The 26,647-nt window shown below is 35.7% G+C and overlaps 3 protein-coding genes across 9 annotated transcripts in view; 2 read left to right on the top strand and 1 right to left on the bottom strand.

Annotated features, from left to right (window-relative positions):
- The first annotated feature begins 531 nt into the window (after positions 1 to 531).
- Positions 532 to 3,072, top strand: LOC145934059 (uncharacterized). Its single transcript, XM_083034279.1, has 3 exons — positions 532 to 788; positions 1,122 to 1,276; positions 2,510 to 3,072. Exons 1-3 carry the CDS (start codon positions 739 to 741, stop codon positions 2,830 to 2,832), a joined length of 528 nt encoding a protein of 175 aa, XP_082890405.1. The 5' UTR covers positions 532 to 738; the 3' UTR covers positions 2,833 to 3,072.
- A 10,878-nt stretch (positions 3,073 to 13,950) lies between these two features.
- LOC145934117 (trypsin-1) lies at positions 13,951 to 18,686 on the top strand. The gene is made up of 8 exons (XM_083034401.1): positions 13,951 to 14,126; positions 14,788 to 14,927; positions 15,022 to 15,152; positions 15,214 to 15,308; positions 15,970 to 16,279; positions 16,865 to 17,109; positions 17,996 to 18,156; positions 18,400 to 18,686. Exons 1-8 carry the CDS (start codon positions 14,027 to 14,029, stop codon positions 18,559 to 18,561), a joined length of 1,344 nt encoding a protein of 447 aa, XP_082890527.1. The 5' UTR covers positions 13,951 to 14,026; the 3' UTR covers positions 18,562 to 18,686.
- Positions 18,687 to 18,781: 95 nt separating this feature from the next.
- LOC145934074 (atrial natriuretic peptide receptor 1) overlaps positions 18,782 to 26,647 on the bottom strand; it is a 93,399-nt gene continuing 85,533 nt past the window's right edge. For all 7 annotated transcript variants that reach the window (XM_083034358.1, XM_083034340.1, XM_083034348.1 and 4 more), the window contains 2 exons: positions 23,319 to 23,410; positions 18,782 to 21,323 (listed from right to left, as the gene is read on the bottom strand). In XM_083034358.1, coding sequence (XP_082890484.1) covers positions 20,688 to 21,323; positions 23,319 to 23,410 — 728 coding nt within the window. In that variant the 3' untranslated portion in view covers positions 18,782 to 20,687. The remainder of the gene's footprint in view (positions 21,324 to 23,318; positions 23,411 to 26,647) is intronic.

Raw genomic sequence — 26,647 nt, 5'->3', positions numbered from 1 at the left:
GTGTATTTTGGTCGGAAATGATGTCTCTTAACTGAAAAAAATGACATTTTTATAGTATTTAATTTTAATATTTTAATAGTATTAAACAATACTATAAAATATTATTTAATTTTAATATTATTATATATAAATATTATAATAAACCAATTATAATAAAATTATTTGTAATAATATTTAAAATTATTAAATATTATAAATAAAAAAATGGTATTCTATTTTTAGATATATGCGTAATACTTTTTTCTTTTATTTTTATGTGCTCTCTTATCGCATAATACGTATGATAACAATTATTGCTAATATATGTAAGGTCTTTTTTATTTTTTAACGTTTTCCTTCACCTCTATTATCAATAGCAATTTTTACGTAGCATCGTGACGTTATCTAAGAATTTCGAGACGATTTTCCTTCTAAGCTTGATTCACGTTTCTTCAGTCGAGACTATCGGTGTCGGTGTGTCGTGTGACACGTACAACATATAACTATAGCGATAACATCATGCACGAGAATGTCTGTATATATAAGTGAGGAGAACCGGCAAGGTTAGCGACAGAACGTTAGCAACGCTAGTGCAATATGCGTTGTTGAACTGTCAGTACCTTTAGTTGAGAAATAAGGCGTGTATCTAACCGGATCCTTCATTGGCGACTCTCTATTTTTCTCGCTCTCTCTATATATTCTTTATATCTCACGAACCCGAGGATCGGCAGAGATCTAGAGAAAAACACGGGTGTGAAAATGGCTAGGCGAATCAACCATATCGTACTGATTGCTACACTGTTGGCCAGGTCAGTCTATGCGTCTTATCAATCTTTCAAGGTGATATTAATGATCGCTAGGTAGCAATTTTGTTTGGCGTAGATCATCACGAATTAACGATTGCGAGCCTTAATGGGGCAACCTGCTTTTATCTGCGTTAAGTGTTTTACCGGCGACACAAATTGCACAAACGTGTCAGTAATAATAACATTGAACTATTTATATACATTCACCTTCATATATGATGAGTCATCGCGCTGCCTAGGTGCGCGAGCTATTGTTACGTACGCGTCCGAGCGAGTAAATAAAGCGTATAATTGATCATTTATTTGGTAATTCTTCCTCACGAATTTATGTTGCAGTGCGTGTGTCATTGAAGGGGCGAGCATTGCAACTTGGATCAATGGTTTAAATCATGACATTGATAGCATGATTGATAGAATTAATCAACAGGTGGCAGTTATGAACGCAAATATTCAAAAAAGTGTTGAGGAAACAATTCAGAATCTACCGAGAGGTAATCAAGATATTTCATAAGTAATATCGATTGGTCTCTGTTTAACACAAGAACTTGAAACCATCACTACAAAATAAAAATCAAACAGCTATATTTAACATCATTTAATTTTTATTTAATTTATATATAAATAATAGATAATTTTAAATAGTGAAATTAAATATTTTTACACTACGTTTATGCAATAAAATCTGATAAATGTAGGTGTAATCAATCTCTCAAATTAATATCGCAAAATTAATTACATCGTTTTCTTATTATGTTATCTTCTTAATTTTTAATATGTTGTAACTCAGTAATATTTTATTTAATAACGTTTCCAAGCGTCTATGAATCAATATTTTTGATCGTAGTTATCTTTTCGTTGGAAAATTCCGGAGAGCATCGATATCTTAATATGTAAATATACGTAATCTCTCTTTCCTGTCGCGCGAGAGAAAGAGAGATCGACGAATTTGCATAATAGTTCGTGTGTGAATTATAACTAGCAATATTCTTCATCGTTATAAGAAAAAAATAAAGCGCCCAAAATGAGATGCGAGAGAATTGCGTCTACAAAATTGCATTTTGTTCGCCGCGTAGTCGTTCCTTTCACTATCGACCAAGATACGGAATAGACACTTGCGTTCTCTTTCAAGTCTCGAGGCAACTGGAATCGATTGGTTCGATGCTAACGTTTAATTCCATGCGCGAAATCTTTACCTATGTAATTAACACGTATAACTTAACTCTGGAGCGTATCGAATCGCGTTATCAATGATTAGTATCGGGAAAAATTAAATTCTCCGTAATATATCTGCTTGAAATCGAACATATCGATGACATATGTAATTTAAGGGCAATTAGCAATTAATTAACGAATATACAAAGTGTCTCAGAATTTTACACTCTGACCGATTCAAATATATAATTTCATTTATTGTGTTAGATACTGTTATTTATTTAAAATTCTCTAAGCATCTTATAAATCATCAACGCATTTTTGAAATATTTACATATATATGAGCTTCTCAGATGTCGAAATGTCAATTTAATTTTTTATAAATTTCTTAACTTCTTAATTTTTACCAAAACATTAATCATACATTAATCAGTTTGGTTTCTGAGACTCATATATGTCACGAATAAATAATTATCAGTCATTTAATCTGTTGATGCTGCAGACATCGCGTGATATTTATGCAGCTGTTATATGTGACGAAAAAAATATGTATTACGAAAATTTGTTCTCAGATAAACAAGGAAATATAATAAGCACAAGTGGCAGCAGTATTATAAGCAGTATTGGTAATGGCAGTAAAATTGTAACCATTATTGATGGCATAGCAAGAACAATTACGACCGGCTCACAAAATGGAGAACCGTATGTGAGCGATGTTGTGGAAAAACGCATAGGAGATATGCTTTATTACAACGCAACTACTACTTATCCAAAAACTGGTGTCAGCGAGACAATTGCGTGGAAGTTGAATCTCGCGATTCCAGGTTCCAAGCCGGAAATCATTACGGATACAAAAAAGGATACAGAGCCTGATGCAAAGACGGATGAAAAATAAAACAATGTATTTTTCTCGTATTCCTACATCCTATACTTTATTATATGGTTTACGTTTGGCTTAAATCTTATATTAAATAAATTATGCCAAGTTAATAAAAGATCATGTTATAAGCTGTGAAAAGTTAGTAGTAGTTAGATAGTAATATAAAAATTAAGAAAAAGTATGTAGTTGACTAGATGATTTGTAAAAATATATTATGATTTATAAATTATAATAAATGATCTCTGTGTCATTGAATTTTTATCCATATTCTAAAATCCCGTGCAACGTTAGAGTGTTTTCTTCATAATCTGAATATTAAAAAGATGTAACTACTCTGCAATAGATTTGATAAGCCTACAGTGTTTTGCACATTTCTCGAAATATTGTTATCGGCGAGAATGCAAACCGATCGTAAAGTATACGACAGTAAAATGAGTTATACGAGGAAAACCATACAATTATCGCGTTGCATGAACCGACAAAGTGAGCACAGCGAATTTTTAATAATCTGGTCTTGCAAGAGACTTCGAATAATAAATAAACTTTTAATTAAAATATGCGCGTTGATGTTATCGGTCTTGCGATATTAATATTGATACGTATTTGTTGTGTGCGTCGCGGTTTCATATTATGTATATTCAACTGAATAACCATTCACATTAATAAAGAATTTTCGACATTGTGTATTTTAACTCCATTGTAATATTGTGAATAAATAAATACGGTAAACAAATATTCTTCTCAATTAAAATTAAAATTTGGATATTCTGACTTGCTTAAAATTAATTATCTTCTTTTTAAATTTAAAACAAATTCATTTCAAACAGCTAATAATATTATTTAAAAATTCAATATAAGTATTATTGTAAAACAATGACAATAACAACTTCAGTTTCCTTGCTAAATATTTTGTACGAAAAATGAATATTAAAGAAACAAATGACAGCTCAATGAGTGATGTGACTGACTACTTTTCGTTGCACACAAAATAATAATATAAAATATTTTTTAAAGAAAATTTTTGCATTGATATTAAAACGTCGCAAATAAATTATTGTATATTTATATGTATGTATATTTAATATATACAAGAATTTATCATTTTTTTTAGCAATATATTATATAAAGTATCGAAGGATCATTTCAATTGAGAGAGGCACGCGCGAAAAAGAAAGATGAATAAAAAATTGAATAAAAAAATTTGCACGAGAAGAAGATTTAACCAATAAAAAATCATTTGTCGCGATATACGGCTACGAAATTTTAAAGGCAGAGAAAGAGGTAAGGATTCGTGCTTTCGACGCACATACAGAGTGTATGCATGTATGGGATACAAACGCGACGCATATATATTAAAACCTCACAATGGCGTCGAGAAATTCTCTGAATCACAATAAAAATATCGTTATCGGCATTATACGATCATATTCATAAATGCGTTATGAGAAATAATAAAGATGTTTACATTATATCATGTTTTATATTTTCGATATTTTTATAATAGTCTGACGGAGAATCCTAATCTAACTTAACATTTCGCCGTGAGACTATATTATCATATTTATAGAAGTTTTTAACGTGCTCGTAAAAGTCGCATTAAAGACTGCAAAAACATCGTATTATTCATTTTTCGCGTTCTGTTGTAAAGCAACGCTCATCACGACACAATTTTCGCGACTTTGTTCACATATAAATGAACGCTCTATAAGTTGACGAAGTTTTTCGTAATACAGAAATAAATTGCATGGTTAGATAAGCAGAAAATTACAAAGAAATTTAAAAAATTAAATTATAAAAGATACATGCACAATTATACACATATTTGCATAGAAATGTGAAAGAAATTTCGATAACTTTAGCGACGTGATATGAGAATATTTTTTTCTGAATATTTGCCTTGCTATAAAAAAAATAATTAAAAATAATTATTGAATTGTATGGCGTCCGGAAATTATCAGAATTATATTAAAATATATTTGCTCGCGCAAATAATAAATTCTAAAGAAATAAAAACGAAAGTCGTAACATTTTATGCAATTCGCAGTTGAACATGAGCTTTCAGAGAGAGTAGTAAATGCTTTCTTTCCACTTTTCCCTTATTCGTTTCTACGCCATTGGTGGTAGATTTACATGCATACAAAGGGATACGTAATTCGAGACTCCCTCCGCGCCTCTTTAGAAGGGATACTCCCACATTGGTTTGAGTACGAGATCGTTCGGTCGATTTTTTTCTCTTTTAATGCATGTGGGACCATTGTCTACGCGTGACCACAACCACGAAACATGTGGGTGTAAAATGGTAGGAATCACCAAACATCAGTTTGGCCCTTAAAATCTAATTATTGTGTAATGTACATCGATATATTATATTGTTCAATCCCTTAATTCTATTTTATAAGAAAATATATATATGATGTGCTCTATGACAATAAATAGAGAGCATAAAAATCGAATAAATCTGAAAACGCTATAATAATATCGATCTATGTCTCTCCTTCAGAGAGGAAGTGTATTTCAAGAGATTTGTACAACATTTAAAGTTGTTATTTTAGAATGTCCGTATAGTGTATTTTTCAGACATCAAATATTATCTGTATCGACTGTGAAAATAAATGATAAATCGCGTTTTACCCCATCAAAAAATGCAACGATCGGAGTAATTTTTTCGCAATCGGACGATTGCAATTCCCTGCAGGTGATGTATGAAATAAATAGTTATTCTTTCGTCTGTATATCGCGCACGTGCTTTTTTGTCGCGAGCACGTCTTTTCCGAAGCAAGAACCCCGTCCTCAATCGTACTAAGTGCTGCTTTCGAATAATTGGCGAGAGGTGAACGGAATAAGGATCGCGGAAAAATCATTGTCCGAATAAAAGAAAGCTCGCAGGGATTATTCCGTTGCCACTCTTCTGTGCGCTCGTAAAGTTGAAGTTTCGCGGTAAGTCATTAAAATGCATGACTCTCGCGGGACGAAAAACTCGGCGAGATGAGATCTCTACTACGGGAGCGTCTCGTTAGGCCGCTAATTTGTCAGGGCCGGTGACACAGGGTTCCCGAAATACATCGTTACAGATGGTAATCGTCGAAAGACCGCCAGGAGAGGTCGTTTCTTGCGGTAAACGGAAGCGTCGAAATGGGAGAAAGAGTAGGATTCCGCGCGAGGCGATGGAATCCTGATTTACGAACGGAAAAGAAATCCAAGGGGAAAAAAAAGTTCTTTCCGCGAGGGAAGAGAGGACTTCCTGGAAGAAGCAACGTTTGAAATACGGATTTCCTCATCAATGCCACAGAATTTGCCGCAACTTTGTGTTCGTCCTTCAAATAAATACGTATAGCAAAATACGAATATATAAGATGGCAAATTTCGCAAACGATTAAATAAATACCTTCTTCTTCTAAAGTATGAAACAAAGTGAAATAGTTTTATTGTATCATATATATTGAATTTTATCTCTTAATATCTGACGTATAGAGAACGTATGTGTGGAGATAATTCTAAATACTTTATAATATAATATCATCTAAATAAAATCTTATGAATTGTATCTCGATGGAAAATGAAAGTTATCAGAGGGATCCATTTGCTAGTAGAAAAATTTCCTACTGATCAAATTATTTTTATTTATTTTCACGGTTACATGATGATTACGCGACGTGTGTGATAATGATTCAAACGATGTTTTCATTCCACGAGAGCCTTTAACATCGAAATGCCTTGATAGCTGTGCTAATTACTGCGGAGATACGGTAAGGATATTTATGTGCGCTTTACACGCGCACACGCGTGTATAAATAAAAAAAAAACGATCGCGATTGCAAGTTGACTCGATCTTCAAGGTAATAACAGCGTGCACGGTTGTGTCCCCCTTTTCTCGGTTTCTTTTTTTGTCTTCTCCTCTTTGCACCTTTGCTCCAGATGCAATTTTTTCAGAATTTCACCGAGACTCGCGCATCACCATCGCTATATTAATTTTTATTTTATATCCCAATATGTATGTGTATGTGTGTATAACGTTACGAAATACAGAAGTGAGCGAAGTACGTGCGACTCGTAACTCCTTGGAAATTATGCAGCGCATTACCTTTTCGACGTTTCGTTACTTTACGAGGGTGCACAACTTCCTCGCTTCTCTTTATTTCTATTTCTTTCTTGCTTTCTCTCCTTTTCTCCTTCGTTGTTTTTTGGATCGCGCACGATTTCACCGACGAGAAGATTGGGCTCAAGGTAAGATTGAAAGAAGCTTAATTCGAGAGAGTTCGAGTCTCTCGATACGCTATGGATACGAAATCATGTCGATTGTGACAAATATAAACGCGACTGTCACGAATAATAAATAAATATATTACTCTCGTTGCGATTGCAATGCGATTTTTGTGCTTCGAAATGTCAAAACTTGAATTGTTCGAAATTATTCGCTTTCCCCGATTGATATGATCATATCGCATTTCAAAAATTAATTAGATATTTAAATCTCATTTTCATTTGCTCGTAAATTATACGATGATGGTTTAATAGATGTAAAATATCGGGTTTTTCAAAAATTTATAATGTTTAATATTTTAATTAATGTGAATGAGAAATGGGGCCGCTGCGCTCTGAATTCTACAATTTTTTTCAACACCCAATATGCGATGAATAAAAATATAAGAAATCAAGTTGTTTTCGAGCGCGGACTTATTTTAAAATTCAGAATCGATCGACGAAGCAGAGTCGTTCTGCCGCGGCGTTTGTGAGAAAAAAAAATTACATACGAATGTCGCTTTGTTGCGAATCTGTCGACGCTTATTGGCCGTGTGTATCTGATAATAATCACAGATATTTCTCCCGGCGCCTTATTAACGCCGTCGCGCTATTATATCGATGCCGCGATCGTATTTTTCGCGATTTTATTATCGCGCGCCTATATGGACTTTATGGTGTCGTAATTTAACAGCCCTTCGGAAAACACGCGTGCCGACGAAAAAAAATTCACCCGAGTCATAACCCGATATGGTTCTCCGCCAGTTTCAGAGAGCGATTCTCCTGCGATTCTCTCACCAGATCCAAGTTTTACTCCATCGCGCGCTGTTACTAACTTAATTTCCACTTTATATACCAATTATGCCATTTCAAAGCTCACGATTACAAAAACGACGCTATCGTTTGCCTCGTAACTCGTCGCGAATTATGGTCGACATTATCGCGACTTTGATGTTTCGTTAATTTACCCTCCCCTGTCAATTCCGATCGCACTTTTGCTTCTCGCGTTGCCACCTATGCGCGCGCTTCGTTTATGACTTTTTCGAAGCGTGACACGAGGGTAGGTTTTGTGTCATTAAGAATGATACGCCACCGGAATACGAATTTGCTCTCTCTAATGTTTAAAACGTGAGCGGAAAATATATTAGTTTCGAAATACGAAAAGAAAAACCTATGGAAACAATTTAATAAATATTTCATTACGTTAATTATACCGTTCGCAATTTCACAATTCATCATTCGACAAATATGTTTAAGAAATATTATGTTGTATATTATAATTAATCAATTGCGCACAAATTTCAAATCGATTCTATTAATAATCGTGCGAAAATACTAAATAAATTCAAAAGCAAGCGGAGAGAGAAAAATCCGCCTTAAGATTTGCGCAGCAAAGAAAATTGCATTAAGAATTACACATTTTGCGCTCCCATACGTTTTGCTATATTTGAGTTCGGGTAAAGAATAAAACTTTTCAGAGTATGCAAGGTAAACTTAAACCGAGGGTCTGAGGACGGAAGAGGTGAATATTGCAGGAAAAATGGTCAAAGTGCCGGAGTTTCCTGCGGAAATGGACGAGTCTACGGCGCAAGGAGACAAATTGTTTTTTCCAACGAGTAATCTCAAGGGCGTCACCACTCTCTATCGCGTACTTTCTTATCTACGATGGCACTATGGGGTTATAAACTTCCGAGATAGTAGAACATTCGTCCCGCGAGGCGGGCACCGATTTTATTACGGTTCTTATGACTTAACTTCTTTACGGCTCTCTATTTCCGGGTATTCTACACATTTAAGTGATATTTTTACTTGCACAAAGCGCGCCTAGCTTTTTCCTCGCGCCATTCTTCTTACGAACTTCATTTCGTTCACAGATGAAATCTATGAACGAAAATAATCCCCGGCTACGAGAGAGTTTATTAAAAGCACTTTTCAATCCGACATGTAGACGCGTAGATCTTGAATGAAGAGCAATCAACCACTTCCTCTCTCTTGCTCAAACTTCAGAGAATCAGATTAATTACGTTCGAATTATATTTACTCTCTGCAAACTCGTTGCATTTTTAATTATCTGTAATACTGGATAAAATTTTCGAGAAGGAAATTAAATTATTACAAATTTAATTTCCTTCGAATAAATTTCATTACGCGTATTTCTGTTTCTTGGCAATCTACTAAGATATTACATAAATTCTATTTATTCTTTCACATTTAACAACTCTTCGGACCTTTTTCTGCGATACCTATCTTTAATTAAAGTTGGGCAGCGATTATAAGCAATCGTAATGATTATCGGTTCAAATGAGTGACAGCGTTTCGTAGAAAACCTAAAACAACCTCTCGTATTGTTACAGGTCGGTTTTAACCAGCATTTAGTTCACCATTAGATCCAGAAGATCGAAAAGGCGAAGGATGTGACAGGTAGGAACCCAAATCTCGTTAGCGAGTGCTTCTCTCTCGTTTATTATATTCCGCACGCTCTCCCCTTTAATCTTCCAATAAACGCGATAGTTCCTAGGAACTCTCCGATCACCTCTCTGTCGCGTTAATGAAGAAATAATACAATTTCTGATTTTTTGTTAACATGCTTTGCGAATACTATTTATATATACTGCGATTTTGTATAGATAAAGATAAATAATTAATTGTTATCATTATTTATCATTATATTGATCTTTATTTAGAAGTAGTAATTATCGCGTCCTAGTCATAGTGATCCTTTGTATTTCATGTAGATCAAAATTGTTTGTTTACAGCCTGATGATTAAGCATATATCGCCCATTCAAATCGTAACTCGGTCAAAAAAAATATATATAAAGCAAACGCGATCAGCGATATCTTTCCATAAAACATTAATTAACATATTTGTTTTATGTAATAATTGTATTAACCATATTTCTCATGTACGAGACTACACAATTAGAGAGCACTGTAACGTATTAAAGTGAACAAACCTTCTCGTAACTCTCGGGCAATTTCTTCAACAGGGCTCGTGAGCGCGCAATAAAACGAGCTTAAGTTTTCTTTAACTACAGTCGCGTGAGCTCGCAAGCAAGTCAGTCGTAATTAGAAATCGATCTTTTCGTTTACCTCGTAGAATCGCCGACTGTTGTACTCGATTCCTTGCCTCTGCACCGCGATCGTGCCCCGTTAGAACGTATCGGCATGTTCATTGAAATTTCAATGACAATTGTACATCTAAAGTCCATCCGAAGAGAACGTTCACGCGCTCCTCATAATTACCAATGTCGGGATTAAGTCTGTCGATTAAACGTAAGATAATTGTGAATTTTGTGCCGGGATCGTGAAAAAGTGTGCTTATTTCTATTATCTGTCGTTAAAATGCTTCTTATGCTCTTTAAAACGTCGAGTGAAATTGCAATGAAACGTTGCCGATCTTTTATATTCCAGTCCTTCCTGTTTTGAATATCAAACATTTGTGTGCAAGATTGAAAGCGTACAGCATCGATTTTTCTATTTGTAGTTAATAATTTCTTGAAATGTCTAGCAAGAGCAAAAAAGATGACAGAAATATCCTCTCTTTTTCATTTCATGAATAATATATTGTATAATTTAAAAACTGTATAATTAAAAAAATAGTATATGTATAATTTAAAAATTGTATAATTAAAAAAATTGATTATTGAAAAACGTATATATTCTAAAATAAAATGATAAAATGAAATAATCACATTTTCTGACTAAAATTTAAATTTTGTCGACCGCCTGCTAAATAATCCATGCATAATGAAACGACGAGCTACTTTACGAACTTTAATTATCAGCTTTGCTCGCCTAGTTTGTGTCATTTGGTTCGACAAATCTTTCCTCTCTCCCACCCAAAAATGAAGAAAATAAAAATGTATCGCGTAGAAGAAGCATCTTTACCGGGTAGATAGCGGCGCGCAAAGTGTTACGCGATTATGCGTGCCAAAGTGACACGTGGAGTAAAAAAGGGATATATACAAGGTACCTTAAATGGTAATGCTCCGGGTTTGCCCCCAATCACCATCTCTTCGGATTTCGTTCTCTTTCTCTCTCACAACAGTCGTTCCATTTCTCTCTTTCTCTTTTCCGTCACTCTCTTCTAGAAGTACACGCGCACTTTGTAGCTTCCGCTTCTTATTACAGTGATCATCAAGCATGATCTTACGATCGAATATCTTGGAAGAAATATTGTAAAATCGATATGTAACACCGAGGAATTAGATTGCGTTAAGTATCTTGTGTGTTATTTTAAATGTATCCATCAGCACCTGCCTCGTAGAAGTCATGGTTTAACACAGCACTCTTTGTGCTTGGAAAAAGTCAGTAATTTCGTCTCTTCGTTACCACTTGCATTTTCACAAAATCACAAAGATGACATATGTATATCAGAAGGTAATAACATGCGCGATGAAAGTGGTAGTACGAGAATATCAGGTCCTAAAAATCTTCTCGAAGCAATCATATCGCAAGCATTACTTTATGCACATCAATCATCATCCAAAATCGTAAACGCGAGAGGCTTGCCGATACGACGTTAAATTAATCTTACTCACAAGAGAATCAGGATGGAAATCTGTGCTCTCGATCTTGTATATGGCAAAGCGAGTCCGCGGAAGATTTCGCCGAGACGTGCCGAGTATGTGGGTGATGACAATTTCTTACCGTTTGACCTCGATATTTTCAACATCTCTCTTTCCATCTTCAATTCTTTATAATTATACACTTAATTATTTTCCAAAAATGTTAAATTCTGTCTCGAAAAATTCACAACATTCTCCTATGTATAATTTATTTCCTATGTAAAATCGTGTCGCATTGAATCAATTTTGGTTGCACGCAAAGCCTCGTGAAACACTAAGTTTCTCGAAACCATGAAGAACTATATCCGAGAGATGACGTCTTCCTTGCAGCGTTGAAGACGGATTCTGGAACGCGAGCGATGAGTGGCGTGACAGATTTACTGTTAAACTCACAATGCAGCGAGCGCCCGGCAAGTGCTCGCAAACACTCGAAGATTCAATGTCGAATATGTCTTTTGTACGGCTATGTGCTGAATGTATTATATTAGAAATAAAAATAAGCGTAGAAAACGTGCGCGCCTTTTTAAGCGTTTAAAAAATATTTACGAAAAAATATTTTACGAAATACTTTATTATCCTAGTGCGAATGTCGCTTCTCTCAGAGCATCGCGGATTTAATCGCATTATTTTCTCTTTCATGAAATAGTTTGTCGTTGTCGAATGTAGTTGTCAAAAAGGAGAAATCTAGTATTTTATCTTTAAAAAAAAAGAGAATTATTTGATTTTATAAAGATCAAAAATTAATAATTATATACCATATATGTATTTTTTGTTTCACAATTTAGCTTCCAAATTTTTCTCTACACTCGCTTTTATTCTACTCGTTCGTCACACGAAGAATTTGCGGATTTTCCGGGAATTTCGGAAACTTCGGAGGGCTTTGGAAACAGAAAAGTTGTAAAACGTGACCCGTTATCAGCACAGTCGATTTCCTCTCATTCTCTCGGAGCGATCAATGACGCGTGCAATAGCTGACATACAGCATAAAATACTGGACTTCGCGTTTCTCAATCGCAATCGTCTATTATGTTTAGTCGTTCTTTAAGGCAATTTTGAAATAGTCGACATCAAATAAACACATATCTGCATTTAATGCCACATGTTAGACGTAGTTATTTAAATTTAATGATTATGTATCTAAGTAACGGAGGACTGTGTATGTACAAAAGCAAAATGATAATTAAAATTAAGAATAAAAATTATTTACTATAAAATTTATTCATCGATATTGCGTTGCCTAAATAATATTCCGAAAAAGATCACCGCTTCTCAAACGTGTGCATCTCCCCGTAGGTGAACGCACATTATGCGTGCGCGCGACTCGATGAAGCCAATGGCCTAGACAGGTATGTGGGTGATGTCCGTTTCTCGAGTATCATATATAAAAACGAAGACGGAAGATCACTGAATTTTATCTGTCGACTATTCGGCGAAGAGAGAAAGAAAGAGCCTTGTTTTTTATTTTTTTTTTTTTTTTCTCTGCGAGCATTCTCTTCTCGCTCGCATCTTGCGTTTATCCACGGCTCGTTCATCGCGCTTCTTCCACATCGTATTCTTCGGATCCCACTTTCCTTCCCTGGCTCTCTGGTTATTGAGCGTTTAATGAAACGTCAAACGGAATCGAATATTTCTCGAGTTGCCGGCCGTCCATTACTCGTCGCTTCGACAAGTATGCGCACCGGGATATTCGCATGAATTAATCTTTGTTCGGATAGGTCACACGTAATTTCTCCCCTTTTCCCTTCCTCTGTGCTTCCTCGAAATAATTTCTGATCCGCGACTTTACTCTTGTTGACAATTAGGCCGCATTAACGTAATGGGTTTATTAAATCATCAGAGCCGAAAATGGTGTCGCGAATCGATAAAACGACACAACGCAGCATACACACGCATTACTTTTAGTAATTTGGCATAGCGAATGTTAAAACGAGTGAGAAATATCGATAATTGCAAACAAATTTTAATTAAACGGCCATTAATTTAATTATAATAGGTATTTAATTGGAATTTACGAATTTGGAAAGTTGTATTTTTTTCTTTCTCTCTCCTCTACTTTATCCCAATAAATTTCGTAAACGAAAATTTTTTAATAGATATATTAGGGTGCAAATTAAATAATTAGCTTATTACGAATAATTACAAAGATATTGTAATACCGATATCATAATTTCTCTTCATAATTTCTAGCAAATATTTCCGTAAGAACCGTTCTTCGAACGCCTAATGGAAGGCATTCAGTTTGAAGAACCGTCTACTGGGTTCCATATGTTACAGGAGTGTGTATATATAAGTGACGGTTTTCTGTATTTCGAAGTCATTGTCCGTTCTCCGGTCGAGCTGTCTAAAAAGCCGCCGTCGCGTTCCTGCTATTGTCATTCAAGGAGAGCCAACGCTAATTTAAATGCGGACGTTTACTAATATCTATCAATTTGTACTACTCTTTTTATTGTGCATCCTTCAACGTTGCCGATGTCTTCTTGCCGATTTCAAAAGCGCTACAGGTAAACATTATTGTATATTAAATGCAATATCTTAATTTTCTTTTTAATGCAAATTAGAAAATGCATTGAGAATAAATTTCACGTTCAAGCTTAAACTTCAAATTAAGAAGTATCTCTTGTATAACATAAATATGCAAATAGTAACGTAGCAATCAGGAAAAATATTGTTTCTACGTTGATGTAATACAAGATCTTCATTAAAATAAAGAGAGAAATATGATTTATAAGATCAACATGTGTAAATGACAAATACATCTGTGATATTTTTTTTCATGAACTATAATATAATAATGCACTCTGCGATATCCATAAAATCGGTGATTAATGTATGCACTTCTTGCGATATAATATTTTTCAGAAATGCATTAAATGCAAATATATACTGCAAATAAACATAATAGACAACATTGTTATTGCGAGTCGCGGTTGAATGATAAATCGAGATCCATTTTGCGTTTAGAAAAACGTAGAAAGTATATTCTTTCGACGGAAATAACCGAATCGTGTTATACTGATAATATATGTATCTGCCGGATGCTCTATCCTCGATGGTCCTAATTAAATTTCGTTACATATCAAACCATGTATTCACACGTATACATACGCACGCGGCAACGCAAACGTGTTCACCGATGCATATGATGCATCCCGTATTTCTCAGATCCGACGATAGTGGGGAACCGGGAATGGCAGACACATCCTCAGCATCAGAACCTGTTCCGATTCCCGGAAAACATTTCCCATCCGTACTTTCGCGACAAACGGTTTATCAATCTAGGTCCCGGAACTTTAAGTAAACAGGTGCGTTATCGCGATATTATTTATAAACTCAGAGAGAAGGAGAGAAAAGAAGCATATCTTTAATAAAATTAATACATAAATTAATTTTTTCTAGAAAACGTATCAAGCTTGCATCGCGCCGGGCAATCAGAACGGTCACTGCAAACACTTTAGCGGATGTGCCCTTGAAGAATTCCGCTTGAACTTCGCGCGATTTATGGATTATATGTGCATAATTGAGCAGACGTAAGCTAACATTGTACATTACGCATCAATCGTTTCCGTATTAATGTTTTCTTTGTCGCAGGTACATCGGTGTGTGTTGTCCGGATAGTGTCGTGACAGCCCGATCGGATAAAACCTTTCAGGATGATCTAGCCAGCGTGCTACCAGCGATAGCAAGTTCGTATAATTCCACAATTATTGTAATTACTAATTTATTCGTTGTAATTTCGTGGAAAATTTTTCTAAAGATTCTCCTCTCGCGTATATATGAGACAGTAAATTGGAAAAATAATTTTCTTTAAATTGAATACACGCACAGAGAGAATTTTCTCTTAGAATGTACCCTGAAAATCATGGTAATCGTGGGACAATATGGTATGGAAAGAATTTTATGAGAATTTCTCTGATTAATATTTATCACAATAAAAATAATATCTATTACAATAAAATATAAAATATGTTTGATTATTGACATGTTACTATACAATTTAGTAAAATTAATCAAACGTGTTTTATATTTTATTGTGATAGATATTATTATTTTTATTGTGATAAATATTAATCAGAGAAATTCTCATAAAACTCTTTTCATATCATATTGTCCCACGATTACCATGATTTTCAGGCTAAATTCTAAGAGAAAATTCTCTCAGTGCAATCATTCGCGACAGATGCCTTCATCGATTATCTAAATGTATCTTGATGCAAGCGCGACATATGTACATACATACACCTTCTCGATAAACATTGCCTATCACACACGCTTGTCAACGTTCACGACAACGTGTGTTTGTGTATGTGAGTGTAATGTACTTCAAATCTTTCACTTTTCCCGCAGATCTCGATGATGACAAGAAGGAATGGGACGAAAGCGAGGACGAGAATGGACCATCTGTCGACGACAAGGATGCAATTTCGCGGAAAAACGCGACTCTGGCCGATATTAAGGAAGCGACGAGAAAACCACGAAGACCTAGAGGATGCGGCATGACCACGAAATCGAAGATCAGAATCGTGGGTGGTCAGCCGGCTGATCCTAAAGAGTGGCCGTGGATGGCGGCTCTTCTCCGACAAGGCTCGATTCAGTATTGCGGGGGTGTACTAATCACCGATAGGCATGTTCTTACCGCGGCGCACTGTGTTTATAGGTAAACTATTGATTAATCTTTAATTTCGTAATTCCTTAGAACGCAAAATCGAACGGGCATGTAAAACTGTTTCGAATTAAAATTTAATCGAATTAAAATTTCGAATTAAGAAGTTAAGTTGTCGACTTAAAAGTATAAATTGTATAAACTTCTTTCAATATTTAATATTTTTAAGCATGTGCATTTTTTGCATCACCATGCTATCATAAAAAATATTAAGTTTTTTACTGTTTCAATATATAATATAAAACCTATAAATTATAATTTTGAATAAAAAAAAATACGATGAAAATAGAACTAAAAAAATGAAACTTTTGTTGCAAAAGATTTTAAGATGCGTTCTTGCACCTCAAAGTTCAAACAACGATTAACGACTCGGACGATATTTCAAGCATAAGACATTCATATTCTTGCGGCTCCAGCATCTCGCGCTTAGACTTTATAATGCTTTTAGCGTGCCGGCACACTTATACCTTTTGTTCTGGGACACTAACGTGTAATATATACACTCGGCATCCGTTTGTCGTAACCATGAAATGAACTGTTATGCGAACTACAGTTATCCCGTGTGTGTCGTTGTTTTAGGTACAAACCGCGTGACATTACGGTGAGACTCGGCGAGTACGATTTCAGCAAGTCCGAGGAGACGCGTGCATTGGATTTCACGGTTTTGGAGATACGAATACACAGGGATTTCAAGTTGACCACTTACGATAACGACATCGCTATTATTAAGATCAATCGACCCACCGCGTTTAACAGCTACATCTGGCCCATCTGTCTTCCTCCCATTCAACAATCGTTCGAAAATAAAAGCGCCATCGTCACAGGTCGGAGAAATCTCACAAATATATATTATTTTTTTAATAAAAAAAAGCTATGCGTAACTATTGATTTTTCTATTTAGATTGCTTCTTGTAAATTTGTAAAAGACAGATTATTTTTTATTGCTATATAGTAGATCTATGTTATTTCTTAAATATTGCAGTAGATAAAATTTATTTTACTTCATTATTCCTTCTTTTTATCACTCTGTAGATATTTTTTTTTAATCGTACACTGAGAGAATTTTCTCTTAAAATTTACCCTGAAAATCATGGTAATTATAGGACAATATGGTATAAAAAGAATTTTATGAGAATTTCTCTGATTAATATTTATCACAATAAAAATAATATCTATCTATCGCACAATAAAATATAAAACATATTTGATTAATTTTACTAAACTGCATAGTCAAATTGATCAAACATATTTTATATTTTATTATAATAGATATTATTATTTTTGTGATAATTATTAATCAGAAAAATTTTCATAAAATTCTTTCTATACCATATTGTCCCACGATTACCATAATTTTTAGGATAAATTCTAAGAAAAAATTATCTCTGTGTGTAGCTGCAAATTTGTCATAACTCCATTTTATCTTTGCTATTATATATGATCGAGAGATTTATAAAAGAAGAGATAATTTCAGTGCAAAGATAAGTCAAAAATATAGAATAAAATTTTCTAATTTTTTTCCAAAGTCAATTTTTTCAAACATAAAATCGCGAATAAAATGTTCTGCATTTTCAACTTAATTCTGCATGAGGAGGAATCATCTCCCTCTTCTGTGTTTCTCATGTTGACTCATCTTGTATAAATAATGAGATACGCAGAGGAAAGTAAAATGTACAGATTATTCTTGTAACTTTTACTGAAAATTTCTAGGGTGGGGCACGCAATATTACGGAGGACCTGCCAGTACAGTGCTAATGGAAGCCGCAGTACCAGTATGGCCTCAGGAAAGATGCGTCCGCAGCTTCACGCAACATATCTCGAATACTACCCTGTGCGCCGGCGCTTACGAGGGTGGTCGCGACGCCTGTCAAGTGAGACGATGATTTATTCACTACAAGCAAAGCGACGAACGCGCGACGATGATGAAATGTTAAAACAGTGCATTAATTTGAAAGTCTTTATCCTTGATGGATGCCCCCGTCTCTCGGGGAGGAAGGAGATCCGTTAATATTTTAAGATGGCTTATATACATATAAGATGGATGAGCTTTAAAAAATAGATCTATACATACATAATACACATTACCCCAGAGTCCAATGAGCCTCTTCTTCCAGGGTGATTCGGGCGGCCCGCTGCTACATCAACTCGGCAACGGCAGGTGGGTCAACATCGGAATAGTGTCCTGGGGAATCCGTTGCGGCGAACCTGGATTCCCGGGGATATACACCCGCGTGAGCTCTTACCTCGATTGGATATTCGCGAACGCTGTATTTTAAACGTCACGCGATATCAGCTCTCTCCCCGTCACCCCTTGCTCTCACGTGTGTATACCAAAGATTTTTCTACCTTTATACATACATCTAAAGATTTCGCGCATTTATGTATGACGTGTCCAATAAAAACTGTCTAATAAAACAATTTTTTCTTTTCTTTTCGATCACAATGCAGCATAACGTGCATAAAAACCGTGTATGACGTTAATAAGTTACACGGAGGGGCCGAGTTAGTCAGACAGTTTTTTTTGAAAACGATTAAACTTTATTTTCGGAATATTCATTGGTACATCGTTAAAAGAGAGATTGACACAGATAGAATTTCACTCTTTACGATGCATCACACTCGCAAAAGCGAATGCATATTCTCTCTCTCTCTTTCGTGTCGCCACATATACCATGTTTACAACAGGGCAACCGCGAAAAATCGTCAATCACCTGCACCGTTCGTCCATACATTAAACACATGTATGCAACTGCGACCGCATGTGCATATACCTGCTCTCTCCTTATGTTTGTATGCAGATATATGCACTCGCACCCTCGCGGTATTATTTCTCAGACACGCCATAGACTCGTTTAGCGAGAGGCCCAGCCTCCGTTCGCTACGAGCGGCTCTAAACATCGACGTTAGCTACTGGTAACTTTTTGCTTTCTTGCAAACATATACATCTATATATATAATATAATCTAATTTCGTAACATATACATGTATCTGTGTGTGTATACATACATATATATATCTCTCTTTTTCTCTCTTATATATATATTTCATATATAACACTTTTGCATATATGTATGTGTGTGTTTGTATGTGTGTTATGTAGGTACGGAATTTTCTCTGTGTCGTGTTGCGCTCTGTAAGCACGCGCGCATTATGAACGGTAATATTTTTTATATTCGGCATGTAACGACAAACACACACTATGGCTGATCTATGTGCCTCGTGATGTTTGTTCGTGATTCGTAGACAAATTTCGAAAAAGAATATCTCGATAGAAAAAAAAATAGAAAAATATACATTATATACGAAAGAAGCTTTCGCATAAATACTTCCATAAAAAGTAGACGTATAGATAAGATGAAAATTTATATACCGTTCTTTTACGATCAATCTCAAGTCAACATCGATAAATTCCAATTATTTCTGTTTCGTTTTAAATAATGATAATGTAAAAAAATTTAGATAACCATAGTTAGGATAATCGAAATTGGTAAAACGTGTTCTTGAAATCCTCAAAGAAAAAGAGAATTTGGAAAGTCGCGTATGTACTTTAATTTAATTCGGCGTATAGAGTTCGGCAGGGTATCGGTCGCGGCTATAACACGAGAAATTTGCCGCTAAATTAAGCAACGTAATTACGTGCCGTTGCATATGAATCGTAGTGTGTCGAATGTTCGTTTTGGTTTGAATAAATAAAATGCATACGTGACTGGTAATAATATTATGTTCATATGCAAGAGACCATAAGTACCTTCGGCAAAAGCGTATCGTCGATCGTGTATCCTTCTATAATTAATTGTTCCTTCTTCAAGTTCTCCTCCGCTCGAATCCGAGTTTTCGCTGTCCATCTTTATATGCGATATGATAACCATCGTCGCGACACTTATATTTGAACTAAATTGTGCTATCGGTAAAGGTTGGTTCCATAATATCTTGTAAGAAGAGATCACTTTCTGCGAATTTGAAGTTGGTCCTCGACTCTGTAGAGCCTCGCCTTGTCAGCTACAGCTATCGTTAACAACGCGAAAAATGTGTCAAGAGCAAATTTTCCACCAATTAATTAATTAAAATTTCAATAAATACTTTTCAGAAAGCCACAAATCGATTTTAAAATTAATTAACGCAAGAGAAACGCATCGTAAATCTGGTCGAACGAGATAATTGATGCTTCGAAGAGAGATCTAATTCTCTTGAATCGCAGAAGCTGAGTTTGGATCGTCTTAAGAGTCTTTCGTTTTTATTCTTTTACAAGTCCATTGCTTTCGTCTAATTCTTTCTCTCACGTGTAACGCTCAAACAAAATTCCCATCGACATGTCCAGGCATCGATCCTAAGCTCGCGGTATCCTTCAAAGATTCGATAGCCGATAAAGTGGTCGTCGCCAGCGGATAACATTTTAAGAGAGCTAGACCCTGGGAATCGCGCCCGCGGGTAGAAGGAGCGGCGCGTTGGGACCGCTCTCGGTGTGATTGGGCATACTCTCGGCCGTCGGATAGACCTGGTGCACAGAGTTGTTCGCGCTCGACGAACCGCTCGAGCGGTTGCGAGACGGCGAGGAGTTGCCGACGACAGTCCGCGACGCGATCGTCGATTTCGGCGCGCCGTTTCCTGTCATGGCGAGACCGCAAGCGGGATTCATGGCCATTGAGGTTTTCTGCTGAATCTGATTCGGAGCAACGGATGATGGATTGGTCTGGACCGGGCCTTGGCCCCTCGATTGGCCCGTTAAACCCGAGTGCTGCGATTCTTGCGGCCTCTGCTGACCCGGATGGCCCTGCTGCCGCGACTCTTGACTCCTCGACTGAATCGATTGTTGCTGCTGGTCCGACTGACCTTGAAATTTGTGCTGCTGGCCAGTGGGTGGAAGCGCGCGTTGCTCCAATTGCTTCGGCTGGGTTATCTGAATTTGCGCGGTAACAGCAGGAGATTGATCCTGTAGAGTCGATATCTGGCTGAGTGTTGTCGTGGGATTCGCCTGTTGCACATTGTTGTTCGTCGGTTTTTCGCCCATCAACCAGTAAGTAGTCATGGGGCCTTTACCCTGTGGATGTTGGCAAAAACGAGGGATTATTTCGAGATTTCGGAATAATCTGACCTTACTCGAGTCCTATGCACGATCAGAAGATAAAAAATAGAACAATTTGCAAAATCTACCTCCACGATATTTGTATTATTCCGATTATCCTTTTCTTTTATACATTATAAAGATAGAAATAATATAAAAAATTAATTAACTTAATTCTATTTACACAAAATGTAAAACAATGAAATGATAAAGTCACAATGGTACTGGCCATAGTAGTTGAAGGTTAAAAATCATAGCGCGTAAAATCAATATGCGTAGTTCCAAAGATTTAATTAAGGTCATCCTGCGGTAGAGTTCAATGTAACAGAACTATTGTGTCGCTTCGTTACACGATGGCGATCAGCGAATGCATTTAACTCAGTTACGCTCGTGAATATTCAAACAAGCGGCAACGTATATTGTCCGATGGTACGTGGCACTTGAATTTTAATCCCGGTAGGCAAGCTCGATATACGTACGCACGAATTGCCGAGCCAAGTTTCTACCGGCTCTCTCTCTCTTGCTCATTAATTATCATATACCTGCGCTGCAGCCATTCTCTCTAACTCCCTCTTCCTCTCTCTCATTCTCTCTCTCGCTCGCGAACGCTGAACTTTGACCCGAATTGCACGGTAAACGACTCAATCGTGCCTCCGTCTGCCATCATCAGCGTCTGCACTCAAGCAGATATATTTAATCGATCGTCTAATGACAAGCGACACGACGACGTTTCACGGTCGCGCGACTGGGTAATCACAAACCGATCGCATAATTCACGACTCGCGTAATAGCAGCAGTTAACACCGTCTACGTGAAGATTAACGAGATCGTGCGATTCAGCGTGGTATTAGTCGTATTCGTAAGTCCATTATGTGTTTATCGTATTATCCACTTTATCGCGACGGAGGATATATGGATGGCGATGCCGAAATAATTGCAGTCGGTTTACGCGTTTATGCGAATTACTCTCTTCCGGGAAAACGGAGACAGATCGCACTTGCGGACAACAGGGTTTGCACGATGCACGACATGTGTATATGCGAGCGAGGACGTAACGTACGGTTTACGAAACAGCATCTGTGAATAATATGTCGCATATGCCCGAGAAACCACACCGCGTATACGTGAAACGAGCAACCGCACCGCGAGCGCAGTTTGCAATTGCGCGATTTACAATTCCTAACTCTGGGGAGATCGCGATTGCCAAAGTTGAGAAAGTCGAGTCCCTCGTCGAAAGAGTATTGCTTACATTATCACATTCGAAACTGAAATATAACTATAATAACTGTTAACGTAAAAAAAATTAAAAATATTTAATTAGAAAATATAGACGCTCTCTTTTCAACGCTGTTTCATCGAGAACTTATAATGATGTAACGGTAGATAAACATGCAATATATAATATAAAATAGAGAATGTACATTAAATGTAATTATGAAACGCGAAATTAATTAGAGAGATATTTTAAACAGCTGCAGTATAATGAAGCTTGGAGTCATTGCAAGACATTTTCTGAAGATACAAATGTATCTGTCGTTAAATTAATGGAATATGAAGAGCATCGAGCGTATTTATTCCACTGAGAGACTCGACTATCGCTCGAATGTAGAGGCAAAAAATTCATGGAAAAATATTATATATCTCACGATATCCGCGAGACAAGATCGTAACCGGGGAGCTCGCGCAATAATCACCCGGATCCATCTTTCCACCGCGAAATGCCACCCCCAATCCTCTCGTCGCCGCCACTCTAACGTTTGCGACACGAGAGACCACTCAACAATCCCGCTCGACGCGTTTTATCTCGACTGCGACTCGCGCGGCCTCCTCTTCTCGCTCGTCCCCAAGGGATGAAGGAAACGAGGGGTTGGGTTTGCGAGATAAGAAGCCGAGCGAGCAAGTAGATACATAACGGTGTACGTTGATCTTAAGGAAATTGAGAAAAATCCACAATATCGACCGAGAACGTACCTTTAATATGACCTCTCCTCTGCAGACGAGTTCGAATGTGCCGAAAGTGTCCAGGATTTCCTTTGTCTTCGGGCTGACGTGGATCTTTAAAGCTATTGCAGAGAAAGGAAAATATAGCTTCTTTTACGCATGTCCTCTGTAATCCTCTTACAATGCTAATTGGAACGTTCCTCTTTGATATTAAGGGAATAGTTATTACGGGAAATAAAATCAATTTTAAAGAGCATTAGCTAACAATAGCTTCGCAAGATAATGTGCAACTTCTTTTCACCTTCAAATAATATATTTTATTTTCGATTTAAAAATATATATTATATTTTTCGATATTTTAATCTTCAAAAAACACTTAATATTATTTGGATCCGTCCAATTTCAATGAAAGGCTACACTATGCTCTTTTCCCACTGTGGATCGCTTCAAATACTGAAACGTGACATTTGACGACCGGCAGGCATGAGAATAAAAAAAACAAAAAAATAATAAATTTCGTCAGTTTGAAATTCGTGTTCAAGACAACTTTTCAAAGTAACTGCACGTAACGCGAATAAACTTTGAATCTATCACTTCCGGCGATAGTGCACTTTGTAGGCGACTGAATGTATCCATGTAGTTCCAACAGGGCGCACAATAACGCGAGTTCCACATACATTTTATGCTCACGCAATTGTTCCGCCGTTACGCCGTTATTTTCTACGTTACTGTATGACAACTGCAGAATGTTACAGAAATGTCTATTTTAATTTCAATGACATTTTTTAAGATCAATTCTATTTATAATCAATATGTCAAATGTGTTTAATGCGATTGTCAAATTATAAAAGAGAAAGACCTCCTTTCTGAGAATAAAAGATCTAAAAAACAATTATTATAATAATACTTTACTCTTGACTTGCTCTTAATTTTTAATGTAAATTAATTCCTCAGGAAGCACACACACGCACGCACTTACAAACATATCGTCAAATCCATTTCACGAGGAATAACGTTCATCTAAATTTCAAAAAGTAAAAAGCATATTGCAAATTCACAAAAAGTTTTATGCGCAAAAAAATGAGTAATTTGTGCGAAAAAATAGGAGCTCGTTTTTCCTCTTCGGAGAGAACGCAGAAAGCACAAAAAATTATTCATTATTCGGAAAAACTGCAACTTTTAATAATTATGCAAGGAAGAGACGCGCGAAATGTCACTTTGTGTTTTGAATGACGAAGCTGAACTGTCGTATTATGATTCCTTCATTAATTTTGCGATCCGACGTGACCTTTATAGGACTGGCAAGACTACAAGATTTATTTTGACGTGTCGATGAACAGCCGACGCATCAAGGCAAGAAAAGAAAATTTAAAATCCTTTGACATATAAACTTTATATAATTTGACTATCAATTAATTTTTTGTTGTCGTTAGCAATTTCGGTTGCGAACTTTTTATATGGCTAAGATTGATCAAAGATCACGTTATGAGAATCAAGCTCGATATTGTCAATTTTTTTCCAGCAAAAGCAAGAAACATATATGTATATGTCATCCAAATTTTAAAAAAACTAGATAAGTCATCTAACATATGAAAAGTTTGCCTTTTTATAATTTCTATAAAATTTTGTATAAATTCTCTCTCTCTCTTTCTCCCAATATGCAGCAAACGCGATAATGAGTAATTTAATCTAAAAGTTAAAAGAAACAAATAAATTGTTCAGTTAAAAGGAGAAACTAAACTTTAATTTCTCAGAAGTTTAGATTAAATAAAATTTATCTGATTTTCAAATATTTTTCAAGTATATTTTAATAAAAATAATGTACAAACAAAATTAGGAAAATTTTCTTCTGACCTCTCAAGATTGCTAATTGAGATTGCTAAGGTGTTATCGGTATAATGTATATAAAGAATGCGAGAAATACAAATCGAGCTGATCGCGAACAACCTAACTAAATGAATAAATAAATCGGCACTATCGCACTTTCTCGAGTTGGTCGCCAGAAGAGAACTTTTAATGGAATTTAAAGCGATAATAAAGTTATGTGCACGCTGATCGGAACTTCCGTCATCAGTGACTGTATGCGCAAGTTCGATTACAGCCGACGGCCAGAGCGCGAGTGATCGTAAATATGCTAATCCGATATACGTAATTTTCGTATGATCTCCCCTATTTCTAGAGCAACCTGATTGCGTTTTCTACGGAAAAAAAGAGAATATAGCGTGGCTGTGCGACGATCAATAGCGCGCTCTAAATCCTTTATTTTAAATCAGTTACGTAACTTCATTACAGCGGATTACAATTATACAATGTAATGTCAATTATTTTGCATAATAAATATTCCGTGCTGCATAAATTAAAACGATAATTGATTAAGTACGCGTATTCAGCAGTGATATATTGTACTTGAACAAATGACATGTTGCTCTATAATCAATCAATAATCAACATATCAATAATACTTATATTATGAAGAGATTTGACATAACAAATGCTGTGAGCGTTAAAAATCTCTGGAAAATCATATAATATTTTATTTATTTAATATAATACGAAAAGAAAGAATACGAAAAGAAATGTTATTTATGTTTTTCTCATTAAATGTTCTCGTAAGTGGACCATTTTAAAGTTATGTTGGCTTCTGTTTTAATGTACATGGGTTTTACAAAAATAACTTTCTAGAAATGTGACATTTACAGAGTTTTATAACTCAAATCTTCATATTATGTACAGAATGTCCTAGCAATCATACACATATACATTTTACATACAATCTTGCTTTTAATTTAAACTGGATTTATGTGTAAGTAAAGTTCAGACTAGTTAAACACAGATGGTATTAAATCACTCTGTATTAGAACTCTAAAAAAAAGTTTAAACTCAAATTAAGAGTAAGATTAAAGTGAATCAAGAGAGAGAAAAAAAAGAGAATAAAGTATTATTTATAATTGCTTTTCAAAACTTAAATCTTGAAAAATCTCATTATTTCCTTTCTAGAGAAAATAGAATAAACGATAAAATTAAGATATATTATTGAAATACTTTTCATTCTCAGAAATCCCTTTCAATCTTTTATAATTCAAAAGTTAATCAATCTCTTTATATTTCGATTAAAAAATCGTTCGATCGGTGGTATTAAAATCCGTATTTCCGAGAAAAAAACAACTGTATAGTTGTAATCGAATAATCCCTTTTTGTTTGTGTAAACACGATAATACGATGCCTGAAAAATCGTCACGTTCACTTCGTGCTCGAACACGTGTTCGACGATCACACATACATATAAACAAAAAAAACAAAAACAAAAAAAACAAAAAAAAGGAGAGAGAAAAATCGTGAAACGCGTAAACCGTTATGCA

This window comes from Prenolepis imparis, unplaced genomic scaffold (assembly GCF_030444845.1).
Source record: "Prenolepis imparis isolate NDT839.2.m4 unplaced genomic scaffold, iyPreImpa1.0 SCAF_1, whole genome shotgun sequence".
In the NCBI taxonomy this organism is placed as follows: domain Eukaryota; kingdom Metazoa; phylum Arthropoda; class Insecta; order Hymenoptera; family Formicidae; genus Prenolepis; species Prenolepis imparis.
This window is presented reverse-complemented; position numbering and strand designations above follow the sequence as displayed.